This window comes from Urocitellus parryii, chromosome 6, assembly GCF_045843805.1.
Source record: "Urocitellus parryii isolate mUroPar1 chromosome 6, mUroPar1.hap1, whole genome shotgun sequence".
NCBI lineage: Eukaryota > Metazoa > Chordata > Mammalia > Rodentia > Sciuridae > Urocitellus > Urocitellus parryii.
In genome coordinates, this window is record NC_135536.1 from 13,558,457 (window position 1) to 13,578,790 (window position 20,334).

General features: G+C 50.4%; 1 protein-coding gene across 2 annotated transcripts in view; it reads left to right on the forward strand.

Annotated features, from left to right (window-relative positions):
• The window catches only part of Fbln5 (fibulin 5), a 73,008-nt gene that overhangs the window by 38,919 nt on the left and 13,755 nt on the right, over positions 1-20,334 (forward strand). For both annotated transcript variants that reach the window (XM_026394230.2, XM_026394229.2), the window contains exons 5-7: positions 11,350-11,472; positions 14,444-14,560; positions 17,680-17,799. In XM_026394230.2, the coding sequence (XP_026250015.1) occupies positions 11,350-11,472; positions 14,444-14,560; positions 17,680-17,799 (360 nt within the window). The remainder of the gene's footprint in view (positions 1-11,349; positions 11,473-14,443; positions 14,561-17,679; positions 17,800-20,334) is intronic.

Here is a 20,334-nt window from a genome sequence, read left to right on the forward strand (position 1 = left end):
CTGGTCAGGCTTCCACCTCTTGCTTTCTGCCCTTCACCAGGTCGTCAGTGAGCCCCTCGAATTCAGATCCAGGGGCTCATTGTCATTCCCATCCTCATCCTCCACGCTTCTCAGCAGCATGTGGCATAGCCGAGCTGAACAGAGTCAACGCCATGTTCCCGAAGGACCTTCTCGAGGCTTCCAGGATCCCTTCCCCCCCTCCCTTGGTTTGAGGACTTCCTGGAAGTCAGCCTGGATGGGTCATGACCCAAACTCTAGCCTTCTTACCTGAGCCCAGTCTGCTCTTGACCCTCACACGGGTGACCCAGAGCCCTGCACAGAGACAAGTCAGTCACCGTGTGCTGAGGTAGGAGGTGCTGCGGGTGGCCGAGTTCTGCAGGTGGGAAGAAGTTAGAAATTCCCTGGTCCGATGCTTCTGCGCCTTGCCTGTGCATGGAATCACCTGGGAAGCAGAACTGGGAAGGAAGAGGATTCTGGGCGAGTCTCAGTGAGCAAAGCGATTCCTGAAACCGAATCAGCACCAGTTCCCACATGCAGGAGAGAACGGCTGTGTTTCTGTCTCTTCCTCTCTCCTCCCGTCCCTTCCTGTCCTCCTGCCTCCTCAGCCTGGTACACGATGCCTTTACCAGTGCTCCCACCCAGCCCTCGAGTCTCACTCTCTCACCCAGGCATCCCTCATGAAATGGCTCAGCTCAAACTGCTCTTAGCTCCAAGTATGCTGGGCTCCTCAGGCATCTGTGTCCTTGTGCTGGCTGTCCCCCTCTTCTTCTTTGGCTCACTCCTGCTCATTTGTATTAGGGCACACAGCTGCTCTAATAAAGAGACCTTCAATATATTATTTAGGTAGGAGAGAATTTGATTTCTCTTTTATGCTACAGACCAGAGGCAAGTGGTTCAGGGCTGGTTGGGTGTCTCAATGCATAGCTTTTATCTCTGGATCCAATGTAGCTGCTCCAGCTCTTACATCACATCTGTATCCCAATCAGAGGGAGGAGAGGAGGGCCAAGCAGATGACACACTCATACCCAAATGTTGTGTGCATTACTTTTACTTATTTCCCATTGGCCATAATTTAGTCACATAGCCACACTTCACTGTAAGGGAAGTTAAAAATTCAGGCCTTGGTTGGGAGAATGGATATTGGAGGATGATGGCAATCTCTGCCTCATAATCCTTCCAGCTTCACCCAAATGTCATCAACTCCAGGAAGCCTGTTCCTCCTAGGGATGCTCCACTCATCGCCCCACGTGCCACCATCCTGCCTGAGGATCAGCTGACCCTTGTGTGTTCTCAAGCAGACGTGGCCCATGTGCTGTTCATGACACCGTTGGCCCATGGAAAATGTGTGTGGCACAGACGAGTCCTGAACAGATGTGCTGTTGGCCTTGGGCCTCGGGCACTGGGCCCTTGGTGCAGGAAGGAAGGCTGAAGTGCTCTGGCCTGTCAACCAGGTGGTTGGCCTCCCGTGTTGTGCCTTCCCCGCTAGGGACTCTGGGAGCCTGCTGCTGACCCCAGAGAGCTGGGTGGAAGGGGCAGCCCCTGTTCCACCTGCCGGGCAAACACGCAATCCTGGAAAGTGTTTACTTGGTTCAAATATTTATTTTAGGTTCAAGTGATATAAGCAACTCTTACCAAGTCCAAAGGGTGGTGGGAAGCAGGGCGTGGTTGGTTCAGCCCTGGGCCGTGTGGGTGTGGCTCTCAATTCTAGAGTCTCGGGACATGTAGCTGCCCGTGTGCTCCCCACAGATGTCGCCTCTCAAGTCATGGCCTGGACAGCTATGCTCAGATACGCTAGAGAGGAAGTCCAGGGGGCCTTGCATCCTCCCACGGTGGAGGGGCGGGGACAGGAGACCAGCAGGGTGGGTTGGTTGCTGGGCGGGACACGAGTTCTCTTAATCACCTGCCGTCCCATTTCTTGAAATGTATGATGTTGCAAGAACCATCTGTCGCTTTTCCACCCTTGACTTCGGGGACCATAGGTTTCCAGGATGGGTGTGCTTGAGAGTCATTTCCGTACATCGTCTGTCCGGCATCCGGACCTGCCCTCACCTCTCTGTTGCTTGTTCGGTGGCCTCTGCAGTGTCCTCACGCCCTCTTCTGTGTGCTGCATCTGTCCAGCTCCTGGAGCACGGGGGATGGCCACTCCGTTAGCAGTAAGGAGGAGGCTGTGCAGAAGGTCAGGGTGTGCCAGTCTGTGAGGGAACCGGTCACAGCAGGGTCTTCTGAGGCAGCATGGGAAGAGGACACCTGCAGTTCCCACTATCTGACCAGTCCCTCGGGGAGAATTTGTACACCTGGGTGTTCTCACAGCCAGCACCAGGCTTCGGGGTTTGGCCCAGATGGAAGGGTAGATTGGAGTCCCCAGTTGTGCCCTATGAGGTCCTATGAGTGCCTATTTTTAGGCTGGGAGTTGTCCTTTTCCTTCCCTGAGGTTCCTTTCATGTGATTGCTGAGGATAAAGTTCTTTCTTGTCAAGAGGAGGCTGCACACTCCATCAGGGCTCCACGTCACCAAGAATGCTTGACCCCCTCCCCCATTTATATTCCCACTGTGATGGGATTCAGAGGTGGCACCTTTGAGAGATGTGATGTTTGGATGAGGTCATGGGTGTGGAGCCCCTGTGACGAGATTGGTGCCCCCCAAAGGGGGCAAAGAGCCCTGAGCTCCCTCTCCACCATCTGAGGGTCCTCCCTAGACACTGGACCTGCCGGCAGCCTGATCTTGGACTTCTAGACTCCAGAACTGTGAGAAATAAGTGCCCATGTAGGTGACCTTCTGTGTCGTGTTTTTGTTAAAGCAGCTTAGACAGACTGAGACCCACCTGTATGTCAAAACCTCAGGAGGTCAGGGACACAGTCAAGGCAGCCCTGGGCCATGGCTAGCGTAGGAACAGGCCACCAGCACCACAGGCCCAGGCTCTGCTGGAACTGGACTGTCCATAAATGTCCACCAGGCAGCCTTCTCCTATGGGAATGAGATGTGAGCCATGGCATAGGTAGGTGTCTGTACTGGTCACTTCTGATGTCTGGTGGCTTAATGAACTTTTCTTATCAACTTCAGAAAGTCTCAGAGTGGAGTGTCTGTGTTTCTATTAGAACTCACTTCAGTACTTACCTCAGTACTCACTCCAGTACTTACCTCAGTACTCACCTCAGTACTCACTCCAGTACTCACTCCAGTACTCCCTCAGGTGGCATGCTCTTTGAGATGCTGAGGACACAGTGTCACTTCAGTACTCCCTCAGGTGGCAGGCTCTGTGAGTGTTGAGGACACAGTAGGATAAGCTCCATTTTCTGTTTTCAAGAACAAAAGATTCAGCAGATCACATTGGCACATGCCTATGATCCCAGAGACTCCGGAGGCTGAGGCAGGAGGATTGCAAGTTCAAAGCCAGCTTCAGTAATTAGCAAGATCCTGTCTTAAAAAGGGGGGACTGCGGGGGAGGTGGCTCAGAGGTTAAGTGCCCCTGGCTTCAATCCCTGAGACCAGAAAGAAGAAGGAGAAGGAGAAGAAGAAGTAGTAGTCACAGTTTAGACAGAGCCACACCCAAACGATTCCGTAGTGTAATTCCACCAGACATGGAGGTGCTTTGTGCGTGGTGGAGTAGAGGGGCAGGCTGGCTGTGCCTTGGTGCCCAAGTGTGAAGCAAATGCCCTGAGTGTTCTAAGGAGGCTTTGAGTAGCAGGGCTGCGGGGCCCTTTCTGTGTTCTGGATGGTTCTGAAGGTTGTGTTTTGTGCACTTTCAGCAGGGAGAGACTACAGGCCGCAGAGAAATGATCGAGTTATCATCACAGTCATTTGGAGAAAGACAGGGAGGCCCAGAGTCTTTGGAACAGTAGATGAAAAGAAAGAAGAGGATTTTTTGCAGAATTTTCAGGAGGAGGGTTCCTGGGCCTGGGCCATTGTGGAGAGCAGGAAGTAAGGGGGCGACTGAAGGGTGCCTGAGGTCTGTAACTCTGGGTACTGGAAAATGGTGGCACCAGTAACTGAGACAGAGTGTTGGGAGCGGGGAGCTGGCGGGGGATCTGGCAGGAGGGGACAAGGAGCAGCCAGGCTATCATTCTGAGAGAGCATTTGTGCATGTGCAGTGCTGGGCATGGAACCCAGAGTGTAATGCCAGCACTGTGCCACGGAGCCACACCCTGGCCAACACTGAGGGTCACAGCAGACACAGGGGTCAGGATGTGGGTGGGGCATAGGCTCCAGGGAATGAGAGCAGAGCCTGTGGTTAGACGTACAGGTGACGGGATTCCAGAGCGTCCATACCTATGGACCGTGTTCACAGTGTGGGGTGAACAACGGTGCTCTAGCCTGGAGGAGAGACTTTGTCCCTCCTCCTCATTGGAATCTTATACTTTTGGTCTCCACTTTAGGGACAGAGTTTCTAAGAACTTAGTTAAGAGCCAGGGAATTGAGTTACTGGTGGAAATCTGAACACCACCAGTGAAATGAAGGGAAGGAGGACCTTGGGGAGGCTCACGATGCCCTAGGTCAAGGCATTGCACAGTCGGCACCCGACCACGGGAGGCGGACTGCATGGGGGCATGCTCTTCAGGTTAGGCTGCCCCAGGCTCTGTCCTCTGACGCCCAAGCTCTTATATATAATGATGTATTATTGGTATCTAACCTCTGCACGTCGTCCATATACTTTAAACCATTTCTAGATGACCTATAAAACCTTATGCAATGTAAATGCCATGTAAATAGTTGTCAGGCTGCATTGTTTAGGGAATGATCACCAGGAGGAAAGCCTGTGTATGCTGAGGAAGATCTGCTGGCGGTAGAACCCGTGGATGTGGAGCCCATGGATATGGAGGGCTGACTGTACTACTGTAGCCAGCAGGCTTTAATCTTACAGAGGGAAGAATCAGTTAGGAATTGCTGCTTAATATTTTTAAACACTTAAATTCCCTCCTGGACTCTCTGGAATATCTTCTGAAACTCTAAGCAAGTTACATGGATACAGAGCCAAACATCACTCAGAAGAGTCTAGCACATTTCATGAAGCGTGGTCCCTAAGTCAGCAGCCTGGGCCTCAGGAATCACCTAGGGTGTTGTTGGACATGTAGAATCCACTGAATGAGAACCTGTATTTTAACAAAATTCCTACTGAACAATATGCACTTTAAAGTTGGTCTAGTGGTGGGTTCAGAGATGGTTTTGCATGGGATTCATTTAGGTAACTTTAAAATAATACAGCTTGCCAAGCCTCAACCCCAGGCATTCTGATACAGTCAAATGATTCTGTTTGGTTGCTAGGTTTGGAAACCACTGGCTCACGTAGACTCAAAAATGTACTCTGTTGATGGACATACAGCAAGGGTTTTAGAAAATGGAAATCTACTTTGAGTTCCATGTCTGTTTGCTTTATAGTAACAATAATGGCCCAAGTGTTGCAACCCTCAAAACAAGAACGACAAAAACGTCTGGATGGCCAGTCCCCAGCCTTGTCCCCTTGCTCTCAGGATGTCTTGATGCATGATGTTCAAGAAGATACATGTGCTTCCCCTCCCCCGGTGCAGTGGCCTTTCACGCATTGGCAAGAGTTGAATGCCTGGGCTTGGCCAAGTCACTGCCCGGTTTGAAAGCAGCTACAGTGGTGGATGTTTACTAAGCACTTTGTGGATGAAAAGAATTACCCAAGAACCAAACAATGTGATTCTCATTATTTGTAGTTTGTCTGTGTAGAAGATCATAGCTAACTGGGGTCTTTCAGAATTTCCCTCTAAGCTCTCACGTTACAGATAGATAATTCATGGAGAGGTTGGATCCTGGATTCCAGCTGGTTTTATCCAAAAGGGAAAGATCTTTGTTTGTTTGGAATAAGGACCACATATTTGTTGCCTAATTAAAGGCACAAAATGAGCAAGCTTGGTATTCCACGCTTAATATCGAGCCCCGTGAACAAACCTGATTGCTAATGATCACCCAAGATCTCAAGACACATGGAGTACAGATGTCCTAGGAATTCAACAAGCCAGCTCTCCAACCCTGGGATCTTCATTAAGCAGGTGTTTGGGAAGGAGACCCTGTGTAGCTCCCCGCCTTGGCTGGGCCTGCCTGGCTGAAAAATGGCACCAACCCAGCCCAGCAGCCGGGCCGCACCTGGCTTCACTTGGAGGCAAGGAATGTGCCATTGTTAGTTTCTTCTTTCTTATCAAGCCCCATTAGCTGGAGCAAGGCAGGAACAAAACCGGGCCAGGAAAACATGTTGTTTCACTGGGTAAAAATTTACTACCAAGGAAATTATTTTTGCCGTGTCCAAAAAAGGAAGAGTAGAGCCTTGGAGAGGTGTCACTTTCCTAGGGCTCTTGGACAGCTTCTCCTGTGTCACCAAGTGAGAATGTTCCCCCTTGGCCCGTGACTGTTCTCACACAAGAACAGAGACATTCGGCTGAGGTTACAGACCCCGGCTCCCGAAGTCAGCGCTTGCTTGTTTATGTAGTCGGCGCAGAGAAAGGGCAGAACCAGGGATTGTGTAGAGGTTGAACACAGGGCTGTGGATGTAGGTAAGGCACTCATACTTTATGTCTTTGGCTACAGATAATTCTAGAATCACAGGTGGGCCCCTAGGTGCCAGAGCTCACAGGTGGAAAGTGAGACCCCACTTTCAAGGCATGGACCTCGTCTTTGTCTTTTTTCCCCTCTTGTCCTGATCCCCCACCATGTGCCTAGGGTTGAGGGGGAGAAGCCTCTGGCTTCAGCTGTGACAGAACCACAGAACCAACCGTGCCATAGAGCCCACAGGGCCCTGGTGCTGTGGTCTTGGTGTCTTTGGTAAATTCTAGAACAGAGCCTGCAGGAGGCAGAAGCCAAGCTTCCCCGATCTTCCACAGCCGCTGGGAACAGCCACTCACCAGGGAAGAAACTAATATTTCCTAGGCACCCACAAGGGGCCCAGCAGCAGGGGTGACCCTTGCACATGGCAATTTACAAGCTCTCACGGCAGCCGGGGAGGCAGGCTGCATTAGTCTTCTTTGGCAGAACACTTAAGGATTCGAGAGGTTAAGGAATCTGTTCTACATCCGTTAGGGAACCCGGATTCACAGCCAGTGCCTTCTGTTCCCAAAGTTCTTAATTTTTTTTTCTTCCTATAGCCTTTTCTAGGGACGTCTCATCCTTCGGGCTCATTTTCCTCCTAAACTGTAGTGCTAAGAGGTGGCCTAGAAACTGTTCTCACTAATGACACAGGGAACCATTCGTGTTTAGTAGAGTTTTTAAAGAACATTTTATTTCAGTTAGGATTGGTTATGAAACCAATCCGAGTATTCTCTCTTTAACACTCAGGAATAAATGCGGCAATGTAATTGCATGTGCCTATGATATGTACCTTCAAATGTAACAAACAGCTGGCATGCCTGTCCATGTCACTGATATTCAAACATATTATCACCTATCAGTGGCAGTACATTAAGTCTACTGTGCCTGCCTGTGGAGATTTTTAGGTAATAACTGAGAGTTAACACTAGATCATACTTGAAGTCAATTTATATGGGGCGGAAATGTGGGTGCATGGAAAGCAGCCCACTTTCAAGGAGAAGGCATAAAATGGCAATAATATAGCAGAGTTCTCATTGGAGAGCTTCTGATTCCGGTGGGGGCTTGCCAGTCAGCCCTTCAGCTGCAGACCTGCTCCGGGGGCTCAAACTTGCAATGGCTGGTGGACTGTGGTCCCTTCTTGTGCTGTCTCTTGAGTACAATGAAGGCTGCCTGATTTTTCTGTATGTTTTGTGGTCCCCAGAATTGTTGAACAGGTGCTCTGTGATGTCTCAAGTCCAGTTCTTTCATCTGGTGCCTCTCTGACATTTAGACTAGACTTGAAGGAAAGGCAGTTCTTCATTCCTTGGGCACACCCGTCCAAAGGACAGCACCCCCTTCACACCTCCTCGGCACACCTGCCCACATGAAGTTTGCTATGTTGCTGGGGACGTGAGGCCTAGCTAGTGGGATGAGATTATCAATGACCGTCCCTCAATGTGGCCCTCTGTCCTGGGCCGAGGAACCCCTCTCTGCCTGGGGCCTCACGGGAAGTCCTCGAGGAGATGATATGTGGACTGGTCTCCATGATTTTCAAGAGCAGTTGTTTGGGATTGAAAAGGCCACTCTGGGGACATCTGAGGGAAGAAGTGATGGCGCAGATAGAGCTTTGTGAGTCCTCAGAGCTGACTTCCTCCTGGACCACACCAGGCTTTTTTTGCATTCTGGAAAATTCAGTGGACACTTCCCTCCAGTTGCAAGGATGCTGGTCACCTGGACAGCAGATAGACATTGTCCCACCTAGGGAGAAACAACCCATGGGTGCTGTGACAAAATCTTCCAAGTGTCCAGATAGCTGTTGGGGCCCAGAAGGACACTCCGTGAAGTCCCAGCAGGAGGGCTTGTGCTTGGTGCCAGCTCTCCCAGATGGCCTGGAGGTTTGGAGGACACAACGTACAGCCCCTGTAGAGTGTCAAGAATGAATGAGCGAATGAATGGGTAAATGACTGACTGCACCCAGCTTTCCTTCCTCTCGGGGGGACTCTTGCTGTTCCACAGGAAAGGAAATAACAGACGCGGTTTGCGCGTGAGGATAATGACGCTTGCTCAGGTTGCCATAACTTGTACTTTTCCACTGATGCAGAAAAGGAGTCCCTGCCAAAGAATGTCCTTGGAGTGGGTCGATGTATTTTCCTTCTGTTATTTAAGTCAAATGTATTTAATGTAAGCAATTCAGCCGAGAGCTGGAATGCGCAAGGCGTCCTTCGGTCCTGTGTGGACACCCACAGTGTGTGAACACGGCCAGTTTGAGCTCCATCAGGTGTGTGAGCTGACAGTGGTTTGGGCGGGGGGTGGTTGCTTTTAAAGTGCATGTTGGTAGCCCGGGGGCTGGGAAGAAGCTGTCGGGGGCCTCAGTGATCTCGATGGTTCATGTGTTCGTTCATCCGACAGGTAACAGAATGCTTCCCATGGACCTGGTGTTAGGCCCAGTGTGCTTTAAGGATATGAGTTCAGAAAGTTCCAGGGACTTACTGAGTTCCCCAAAATATATTGACAATTCAGTATAAATTAATCATGACAATTAAAATTTTAACTTTTTACATGCACATTGAGAGAACTGAGGTGTAATGGAGTATCTGTAGTTCAGGAAAGAGGGAGAGTGTTTGAAAAAGTGAACCTCGGAGATTTTGTTTCTAGGCCTGAATACTTTGTGTGTGTGTGTGTGCATACGTGTGTGTGCACACATGTATGTGTGTGTGCATGTGTGTGTGTGTGTGTGTGTGTACACACACGGGCCCTTCTGAGCCCAGTCTGGTCCACTTACATGTGCTTGGTTTGTGTGGCATGTTGTGAACACTCTAAGTTACATAAACACAGAGACTTGGGAACTTGCTGGCTCCTCTGCTCTCCAACAGCTCCTCACCCACTTCGGTCTCCCTCACCCTTCATTCCCCTCAAAGCAGGAAAAAGAGCAGAAATTCCTCAGGCAGTGTTGTTCTCAGGGTACAATCGCCATCCATCACTCCCCACTGGGAAAATGTAAACATGCACCAGCCGATAGCAGCATTATTTATTGTCATAAGCTTCGATATACATTGGGAGCAGGAGCGGCCCATGGCCAAGTATTATTCACCGGGTCCCCTGGGGAGGCTTGGCTCGGTGGGCAGAGCAGGGCTGGAAGGGATGTAAAGGGCTGGGACAGGAGTTCCCACACCCGAGCACTCACTGGGGCTTGGCCTCAAGTCTGCACGTAGTCAGCACCTCAGGGTGGCACGGGCTCTGTTTAGAGGGAAGAAGGCTGGCTCCACCTGGGCCCAGACACCAGTCCCTTTGGGGTGGAGTGGGGATTGGTTGGTGCTATTAATGTTGACTTGTTGCATGCAGGTGATGGACGGGGCATCACTCGACTCCAAGAGACAATTGCCTGCCTCTTCAGATGTCCACGTGGTTGTGACCGGTGCAGAGTGTGCAAAGCACTGTACGCCACAGGGCTCTGGCTCAGGGAGCTCACACTGGGTCACAGTAATGGCTGGGGTTCAAGTCTGCAACCTGAAGTGTCAGCAGGCAGATGATTTGTGAGATGGCGTGGGGAAAAGGCAGCCACAGTTTGGCCCTCTCTGCTCTGCGTGCTCTGCCAGCTTCCTTCTGAACCTGTGTGGTCCCTCTGTCATCCCACTTGGAGTCAGACAGGCAGAGAGGCCTGAGCTCAGCCCTTGGCTGGGAGCTTATTAACTCTCTCAGCTCAGTTTTCTCATCTGTACAATGGGATCATGAGTCCACCTCAAAGGTACTGTGGAAAAAAATACAGTAACAAACAAGGTGTTGGGCACAGCACATGGTCAGTTGCAGCCTTTAATATTCCCTCCAGTGGCACATTTGGAGGAGGGGGAAGAAGGTATAGATGAGCAGACCCTGCTGCAGTAATGAGGGGTGACAGGGAGGTGCAGGCAGGTGAACACAGGCTGACAATGTGGAAAAGTGGTGGAACTGGGCTGGGCAGATCCAGGCCCGTGGTGGACCTGCATGGAGTGAGCCAACACATGAACGTTTGGTGAAGTCTCCTCTTCAGGTCAAAGTGAGCATGTGCATCCCGAGGTCCCATCTTAGGATCCAGGTTGCAGAGCAGGGGGAAAGAGGGGAGAGGAGGATGTTTTAGTTTAAACCAGCAGTTCTGAGCTCGGACAGTGCGCAGAATCTGTGCCAGACACCTTGGGAGAGATGGACTTGAATACAGCTAGATCCCTGTGCTGAAGCCCTCAGTTAAGGAGCAGGGGCCGAACTGGGCACAAGCACCTTCACTCTGAAGCTTTCTCTCTGGGGGAAGCCTTCAGGGCTCTGTGAAGCTTGGGGAAGGGGCAGGAGTCTAGCTGAAAGGCTTTCCTGGATGAATATGATTGAGGAACTGGACTAGCAGATTCTGTTGGTGGAAAACATTGACTTAACTTCTGATCTGTTCACAGTGGTGGCTCTCAGAGTCCTGCAAACAGTAGGTACACAGCAGACTCTGCTCCACATGAATGAATAAGCCTAATTCCAAGTGCCTTTCTAAACCAAGTACTGTTGGGGTCAAGGTGGCATCCTTCAGACAGTGATGGCATAGGGTGGCAGAAGAGGGCCTGAGGTTATGTGCTCTCTTCCTAGCCACTTGCTTATCATTTGCTGTGGACTTCTTGTGATCAGAGATTAGCTCTGCCTCCTTTAATCAGAGACCAGTGTCTCCTAAAAGTGGCTATTCAGGAAGATGCTTGGGTGCAACCCTGCAGCATTATCTCCTGCCTTTTGTCCTCAACCAACAAACACCTGGCACCTTTGGAGGCACCAGGGATCATAGGAAGGTCTAGGTGACATGTCTGGAATGCTTCTGTGTTACAGATGTGGACGAGTGTGCAACAGATTCCCACCAGTGCAACCCGACGCAGATCTGCATCAACACAGAGGGAGGGTACACCTGCTCTTGCACGGATGGCTACTGGCTGCTGGAAGGCCAGTGCTTAGGTAATGGCTCACTGGGGCACGTGGGGAAGCTGGGAGCCCTGAGGGGCATAATGGTTTCTTTGAGTGGGAGGCAGAAGGCTTTTGAGTTGATATCATCAGCATCCTTTTATCCTGGTTCTGCTTTGTTTTGTTTTCAGTGCTGGGAATTGAACCCAGGGCCTTGCACATGCCAGACCAGTGCTCCACCATTGAGCCATCCCCAGCTCTCACTGCCCTTTGAAGTCAGTTGTCACCATCACCCTCACGTCATTATTATAGTTCTCTTCTGTGTTTTGTTGTGTTCGAAGCACGGTCCCTCTCTCTTGCCCATGCTGGTCTTAAACTCTTCCCACCTTAGCCTCTGAGTAGCTGGGACTACAGGTGTGAGCCACCAGGCCCAGCTTCTTATTGTAGATTTTGATACATGTTAAGGGCTCAAGTTGGATTTGACGAACCCCTGCTTCCTGCCTTCAGGAAGTTTGTGTCTAAATCAGAAAGTGATAGAAGTGAGTTATTCTGCCCTAGTTAGAAATAATACCCAGCCAAGGGAATACTTTTCCTGAGTTACCCAGATGCTCCAAGTCGCAGATGATCTGCAGATTCTGATGGGACATCACCTCCCAACACCCGTCACTGCCACCCCTGCCATGCCCACCCCCGCCCCCACTGTGGTGTCTTTTTACTCTGAAGGAGTTACTCATCACCGATGGAGAATTTTGTCCCTCGCTCCATTGGCATCTGTGATGTGATCCTTCTGTTTATTTTTATTGGAGGGCTATTTTACTTTCCTCCCTGCTAGATCTGCACCGAGCCAAGTGAAGGAGTCCATAGCCATCTCTAGCTGTCACATCCATTTCTTCTTCTAGGGTGTGATTTCTATGTTGCATTTTCCTGGAAAGGTCCTGCCAGTTTAAATTCTCTAAGACATCATTCTCTTGCCTGAAAGTCAGCCCTGGAGGGGCTGAGAAACACATCCAAACAACATCATGGAAGCAAACAGAAAAAAAGGAAAGGGAAGTACTGCCTTCCAAGTCTCTCTTGATGGAGGCTGCGGTCGGGTCGGCTCTCACGACCTGTCTGACGCATCCGGGAGGCCTGATAAGCCAGCCCGGACCTGGCGTGGTTCTCTCTCCAGGCATGCACCGGAGAGCTGGTACATGTGGGCATTCATCAATGTGACAGTCCCCATGCATCTGAACCAACCTTTGCGCCAGTGGAAAATTTGATGCTACTGATCTGAACATAAGTAGATCAGTGAGAGGGAGTTATTTGTACAGGAACTTAATATGTAGAATCTCGGAGCTGGAAGGGATGTGAGCTATTATGTCATCCAACTTTTATAGAGTTGGAGACAGACTCAAAGAGGAGGAACATTTTGGACAAAGTTAAAGTGAGTTGGGTTTAATATCTAAGTCTCCCGCTTCTCAGGCCCCAATTTTTTGCTGTTGTTGTTTTCACCACAAGGTGTGTTGGGACAACCCAACATACAGGCCTGTTATAGAGACCTTAGGGCCAGACACTCCTCTGGTCTGAAAGATGGCGGCAGCTGGCACATTCCTCTCCCTGGGAGAGGTGTTCTCTTCCACAGAGCGGAAGGTTGGGAGGGATACTCGTGGAGGCCTGGGGGAGGCCACCTGGCGCAGCCCACTCACTCTTGACATCCGATGTGAAGACTTTCCTAGCGGTTTTGCAGGGCTCATGCTTTCCCTTGGCCAAACTTCTCTTTCAAAATTCAAGTTCCACAGATGCCTGCCACCCCTTTCTGTGCACCTTTGGCTTGGCTTCAGTGGGGGCTGCTTTTCCTCTTAGTCCCCCTAGGTCTCTGTTACCTCCCTGAGCCTTGGTGATAGGCCCAACTGCCCTGGGAAGAGGTGAGGATCTGCAGCCATACAAACCCAGGGGCTTTCCAAGCAAGAGCTGCAGGGTGCTCGGGGTGCAGTGGGGTGGCCAGGTGAGAAGTAGCTGGGACTCAGAGATAAAGCAAAATCACAAGCAGGGTGCAAGCTCTGATGAAGGCTGAAAAATTGGTAAGAATTGAGATGGGCTGGTAGCAGGTGATAGGAACTGGGCACAGGGTCTGAGGTTCTGAGCAGACTTCCAGAGCCCAGGGTGGACATTGGTTTCAAAGGAACTGGGGTAGCTTAGAGGGAATATGTTTAGTTTAGGGGGACGTGGGGATGACAAAAGGACCAGTCACCACTACAGTCAGATCAGTTGGTCCCAGCCGGAGTCTGTATAGGTGAGGACATGCCTCCTCTTGAAGGTTGGTGATTCCATGTAAGACACCCTGTCCTATGGCCATTGTCCCATCAACCTGGGATATTGCAAAGTGCTTTCCCAGTGACACCAGGCTCCTCGTGGGTTGGTGCATGTTACAGTGGTCACAGTGCCCAGCTCTGCTGAAAGGATCCATTTACCTCAGTGCTGCTGATCTCCCTGGGAAGGTCAGCCATTGCTTGGAAGAGGTGTGTTTATTCAGTTGTTCAGGAGGAGAGAGCAGAGTACACTCCAGCATCTTGGTGTTACAGGATTCACAGGCCTCACTCTAGGAGTACCCAGCTTGTTCTGGTCTGCACTGGCTCCTGCTCCTGAGGGTGGACATGGTGACTGTTAATGGAGCAATGCTGTGGATTCTTCTTACACGTTAGGCTAACTTGTCCAGACAGTAGAACGGTGATATGGAATCGTAGAGTTGAATCTTAATGTTGTATAAATCTTAGTTTAAGATTTGGATAAACCCCAACAGGTATTCTTGCTCAGCATCCCACTCAGAGCAGAAATTTTCTTCTGCCACTTTCAGGGTAGGTTCAGGTATTCGTGGGACTGATGATTGGGGAGATGGGACATGGTAGGAAGATGGAGCCTTGTAATCCAGTTGGGACTGTCTTAGCCTCAGGTCCCCTTCCCTCTCCAGGAGAGCTGGCAACGTGCAGTGCTGGGGATGGCCTCCGTGAGAAGAACCTGTCTTACCTCCTTGTGTTTCTGTTTCTAGACATTGATGAATGTCGCTATGGTTACTGCCAGCAGCTCTGTGCAAATGTTCCTGGATCCTATTCCTGTACATGCAACCCTGGTTTTACCCTCAATGAGGATGGAAGGTCTTGCCAAGGTATGTGACGTGCATGACAACTTGGACACAGCATGAAACACTAGAAGCAGTCTTCTTCAGAGCCTGACAGTTCGTGTCTGCGAAACACTGTTGTTAAAGTGTATTCCCATTCCTTGTCACCCACCCCCTCCCCACTGCTTACAGAAACCCGAGACCTGAACAGAGATTATGTGAAAAGGTTCACAAAGCTCTGAATATTATGGAGGGAAAAACCACAGTCATCCAGCAACTAGGAGCTCCTGTGGTCATGGATTTGCTTCTCTTTCTGAGTCTGATAGCCAAAAGTGGCCTTGCTGGCTTTCTCACCTAATCTGAAAATTTCTCACATGTCCCGTAGCCTATGTTCAATTCCTGAGACCCAAAGAGGGGTGCTCAGGGACCTGACCTCCGATGAATCACAAAATAGAGCCACATGCATGCTGCAGGGCCTCCGCAGGCATTGTCTAGGCCTCTCCCTGAGTCTTAGGAGGGCCTGTTACTTTGCAAAGAGTCTCAGGGCGCGGGGGGGGGGGGGGGGGGGTGCTCTCTCTACTCCTCGGCATTCCCCAAATCAGAATGAAACAAAGGCACTTTCTGGTTTTCACACGATCAGTTCAAATACTGATAAGTAAGAAAAGCAAACTTTGCGTCTATTGTGGTTTCCACTGGGAAGGCCTCCTCCACTCAGGAAGCAAATGGAGGGCTTGAGACTCAAGGAATTAGTGCAAGTTCTACCCTGGCCCCCAGCTGCCTGCCCCAGCCCCCAACCAGGCCTCCAGGCCCTGGCAGCAGCGTGGTCCAGGGCGGAGGCAGAGCCAGAGATGCAGAATGAGGTCTTTGTCTGGAACTGGCCACCAGGCTTCCCAGGGCCATTTCCTTGTCACACCATTCCAGGGAGCGCTGGCTGGCAGGCTCTTGGCCAGCTCGTGGAGGATATTATGTCTCCATTACTTTAATCATATCTAAATCACTGGGTAAACAGGAAGGCATAAGAGTTCAAGGGTTTGGTCTTGGGCGCTTTGTAGAGCTCTCCTCCAAAGCTGGTTCTGCTCATTGTTCCACAGTCTCCACTGCATTCCTCTCAAGGGAGGGGTCACTGTCCCCTGACAGCAGAAGTGGCTGAGGTTGGGAAGTTGGTGGAGCAGGGGCCCTTCCTGCTCCCCAGAGCCCAGAGAGGGTGCCTGGCACCCTTGCTGCTACAGTTAGCGGCTTAGGGCAGATTCTGGCTTCTTGGCGCCAAGGCTGGGCCTGGAGGTGCCAGTCCAGGCTTTCGCTCAGAGGCTGCCGTGATGCACTAAGTCCAGGACCTCCTGAGGAGCAGCCGAGCAGAGGAGAGTCCAAAGTCACGTGGCTTCTTCAGCCCTCTCAGGGACAGGTCTGTGACAAAGAGCAGTGAACGCCCCTGGCCGAGCCCAATCCAGCATGGTGATAAAGCAGCGGGCACAGCTCTCAGGCCTGGACACAGGCACCAGGCCAGGGTGTTACGTCAGCGGGGCCTTGGGCAGCACGGGATGTGAGGGACACTGCTGAGCTCTGGCAGTCCCAGCACCTCGTGCGTTCATGAGCACTTTGTCCTCCTCAAAGCCTTCGTCTCACTGAGCCCCAACAGTAGCATGACTGAGGTCGCAGGAAGGTGTAGGTGACTCTGTTTCACAGATGAGGAAGTCAAGGCTCTGAAAAATGAAGGCACTTGGCCAAAGTCAGGCAGCCAGGTGGTGGCAGAGTTGAGAGCAAAACCCAGGGCCCAGCCTTGCTGTCCAGCAGGACGGAGTGGGGTGCCCTCTGCTCTCACGGGATTCAGAAGGGCAATTGGAAAGGCTGTCAGGGAACAGCAGTTAGGGCCCCGGGGGTGGAATCCTTTTGGTCTTGCTCAGAAGAAGCAGCTGCTGGCCATAGGTGGAGGATTGAGCTCATTCATCTCCATGTGGCCAGCGTCTGGCCAGTCGCTGAGGACACCAGCCCTAATACACACCAGCACTGGCCTGTCTGACTTGCACCCAGTGGCTTAGCAGCATGGACATTTTCCTGCCTGGTCCTGCCCCACCCTGCGTGAAGAAGAAACTCCAGCCCCCGAAGGGCACCAGGGGAGACAGGTATCTCCCTGGACCCTCCTACACGGCTGCTTATTTATTTATTTTTCCTTTGAGCAAAGCCCCTCAAACTTCACCTGGAAGCCTTTACCTCCAAAAACACTTGAGTCTCTCTTCAGAGTTTTAAGAGGTTTAACTGGACTTTTGAAGTGGCTCGGGCATCTCTTGGCTGGAAACTCGGCCAGTGGCAGATGCAACGTGAGAGATGGGGTGCTGCAGTCCTCCAGCCAGCACTAGGGCAGGAAGGGACCCCTCCCTCCACCTCCACTACCCAGAGGAGCCATATAGGATGAATCTTATGTTGTGGGAAGACCCCTGACTCATATTCCAGTTCCAACTGGGCCCATGTTAGTATGTGGACTGGGGCACGTTTCTCAATCTTCAAAAAGATTTGAAACAACTTTATTGGTGTGTAATTGGTATATAATTAACTGCTCTATGGAGAGTGATTTCATTAATTTTTACATGAAACCATCACCAAACCCAAGATGATGAATCCCCCATCAGTCCGGGTGCCCTTTACTTAACCTGCTGAACCTGTAAAAAGGGGCAGTGGTCCTGAAGCAGAGTCGTAAGGACTGAGTGTGAGTCTCATCTAATCAGTGATTATTTATGCATAATAAATACATTAGAACCATCATGATTTTTGTTCACCTGAAGCTTCAGCACCAACGAAGGTGAGATATGAGCTCATTGGTGATGGAATGTGGCAGGCGGGGGAAAGAGCACGTGTTGCTTGCAAATTCTGCAGGTGAGCCTTGGAGAGGGGGCCAACTGGCAGGTGTGTGTACGCATATATAACATGTGTACTCATTTCCCCCTTTCCTGCCATATGACCCTAGAAAGGGCATGTGGCTCGAGTCCCTAGTCCTTCAGTGAACCCTCTGGAGTCTGCAGGAGTGATCTAATGGGTCTCTAATAGAGATCCTTGGTGCCTGTGGATCTGGTGCCCTGGCAATAGGAGACTTTGTTGCTGGTGCATTTTTCCATTTGGTTGGTGTGTGTGTTCTATTGTGCAAATGGTCAGTGATGTCCTTTGGCTTTCTGCAGACGTGAACGAGTGTGCAACTGAGAACCCCTGCGTGCAAACCTGCGTCAACACCTATGGCTCTTTCATCTGCCGCTGTGACCCAGGATACGAGCTTGAGGAAGACGGTGTTCACTGCAGTGGTAACGGGCCCAGCATTGAGACTTCTCCTGTTCTAGGGGCCAGCGGGCAGAGTGGAGGGGAAGGGCTTCCTTCACAGTTGTTTCCTCTCATTTCCTGGACACAGGTCCAGTCAGGGACATTTCCACAGCCACACAAAACAGAGATGAGTCACTTCCTATAGAGGTGGGGGGAGAGCCTCACCTTCTTTGTCACCTGACTCCTAACACAGCTGCCATCTGGGCGTGAGGGGGTTTGATGAGAGAGAGGAGCCCTGCCATCTGCCTGTTGGTCTGAGGGTCAACTGAGCTCACTCAGTATTGACCTAAGTCCTGGGGCCAGCACAGAGAGTATGTATAGAGGATGGTGACCCAGGAATGGAGGGGACATTGAATACATAAGATCATATATGTAAGTGTACCTGCTTTGTGAACTTCTGAAGGCTCTACCTGTAATCAGTGTCCAGCTCCGGGCGTAGCACATAATGATCATGTGATAATTAGTTCTGAATGACAGCTTGAGTGTTGAATGAAGGAAACCTAAGCCATCTGTGGTGAGAACATAGGTGTGGTAGCTTAGTTGATCTTTTATAAATTCCTTCCAAGTCTGAGGAGCTGTGCTTCTTTGGTCATCCTAGTTTGTTGACTCTATTATAATTTTCTTATTAGCCTCCCCTTTTTCTCCCAGAAAGTTAAATTTTAATGTCCCAGATAATTAAAAAACTATTACTAGATTAACCCCTTGAAAACAGGGACTATATCTTACTAGTATTTACTCTTTAGCATCTCACACAGAACCATGTACAACTTCTGTCTGTCTGTCTCTCTGTCTCTCTCATGGTCTCTCTGTCCTGCCTTCTTTTTAAATGTTGAATTAAAGTAAACTCGATTTCATCCCCTTTCGGCATCATCAACAGTTGTGAATTAACAAAAGTCCAACTTAATAATGCTTCACTGTACTTTTCAAAATAAGTGGGCCATACACTGGGGCGTGAAAATCCTTTTGTCCTGTGGTTCCTGATCCTGGGTTTTGCTGTAACAGGAACTGACCCAGGCTGTGAATGAGGCTTGTTTGACAGCTTCAGTTAGGGCTGGAGTGTCCTAGGGACAGAGCCTCCCAAAACAAATGAGCACCTCTCTCCAGGGCCAGGAAAATCAGAGCCACACTTAAGCAGTTACAGAGAGCTTTAAACTGATTAAATATCAGCCCCAGAAACAGAAATAAAATACTCTCAGCCATGAAAGGCCACTCTCTTCCTAGATTTCAATCCCCCCCTGGCACTTTTTGGGAAATCCGAGCCAAGGAACTAAGAGGTGTGGAAAATTTAGCAGTACAAGATGGGATTATTTGTTTCTCCAGAATTCCTTGCAAATCCACAGATATTTTTTGACCATCTGCAGAGGCAGTATGGTAGAGTGAGTCTGGAGCCAGATGGAGCTGAGTCCAAATTCTGCCTCTGTTGTTTACTGCTTTCCTTAGCCAAGGCACTTCCTGAGCCTCAGTTTCCACCTTTGTTAAAAAAAAAATCCGGGCTGGGGATGTGGCTCAAGCGGTAGAGCGCTCGCCTGGCATGAGTGCGGCCCGGGTTTGATCCTCAGCACCACATACCAACAAAGATGTTGTGTCCGCCGAGAACTAAAAAATAAATATTAAAAATTCTCTCTCTCTCTCTCTCCTCTCTCACTCTCTCTTTAAAAAAAAAAAAAATCCACCAAGCACTCAACAGAGTAGTCATAGGTTTAGGAAAATTGGTGCACTGAAGTGTCTTTACCTGTTAATTAATCTTCCCTAAGTAAATGTCAGAGACTTCTGACTCCTCAAGGAGTTCAAATCCTTGCTGGTTTGGCAAGAATTTTCAGTTGACTCACTTTACCCAAAACGGCCAATCCCTCTTCCACATTCAGGACGACGGACGCCTTCGTTCCCATAAGCATTAGTGTAATTCCTGGCTGTTGCGAATTTCTGCTTTTATGTGCATCTCCGTGTTCCTGGTCTCTGTTACCCTCGCTGTGCTGGCATAGTTGCTGTGGCCTCTCCACGCAGCACCAGCCCCTTCCTATCCTTGTCCCTTTGTCCCCCGGCCCCCGAGATTTTCTAAGTCATGCGAATCCTGGAAACCATGGTGGGGTTTCATGTGGAGGAGTGAACATGGCCTAATGTGTGCTCCCTGCCAGAAACTCGGCTGTATTTCATCTTGTCAGTGGAGGGTGGAGCCACAGCTCCTCCTGAGGTCTGGGAATTGCAAACAGAGATAACTGAGTGGAATTGGTCACAGCCCCTCCCCACCCAACGGGAAGCAAGGGTGGGTGTTACCCTCCCTATCTGCACGGAGCGGAGCTCACCCGGCTTGGGGAATTACCCCAACCTCAGGGCTCCCCAGATTCACTGACTGGAAGTCCTGAACATAACTGCTCAGTAGGACATGACAACATCGTGTTTACCAGTTTAGGATCTGGAAGCTGGCTGTGTTGGAATTCCAGCCTTCCTATTCACTTATTATCTGTGAGCTTGGTCAAGTTACCCAACCTCTGCAAGCCTCATTTTTTTTTCCTTCTGAA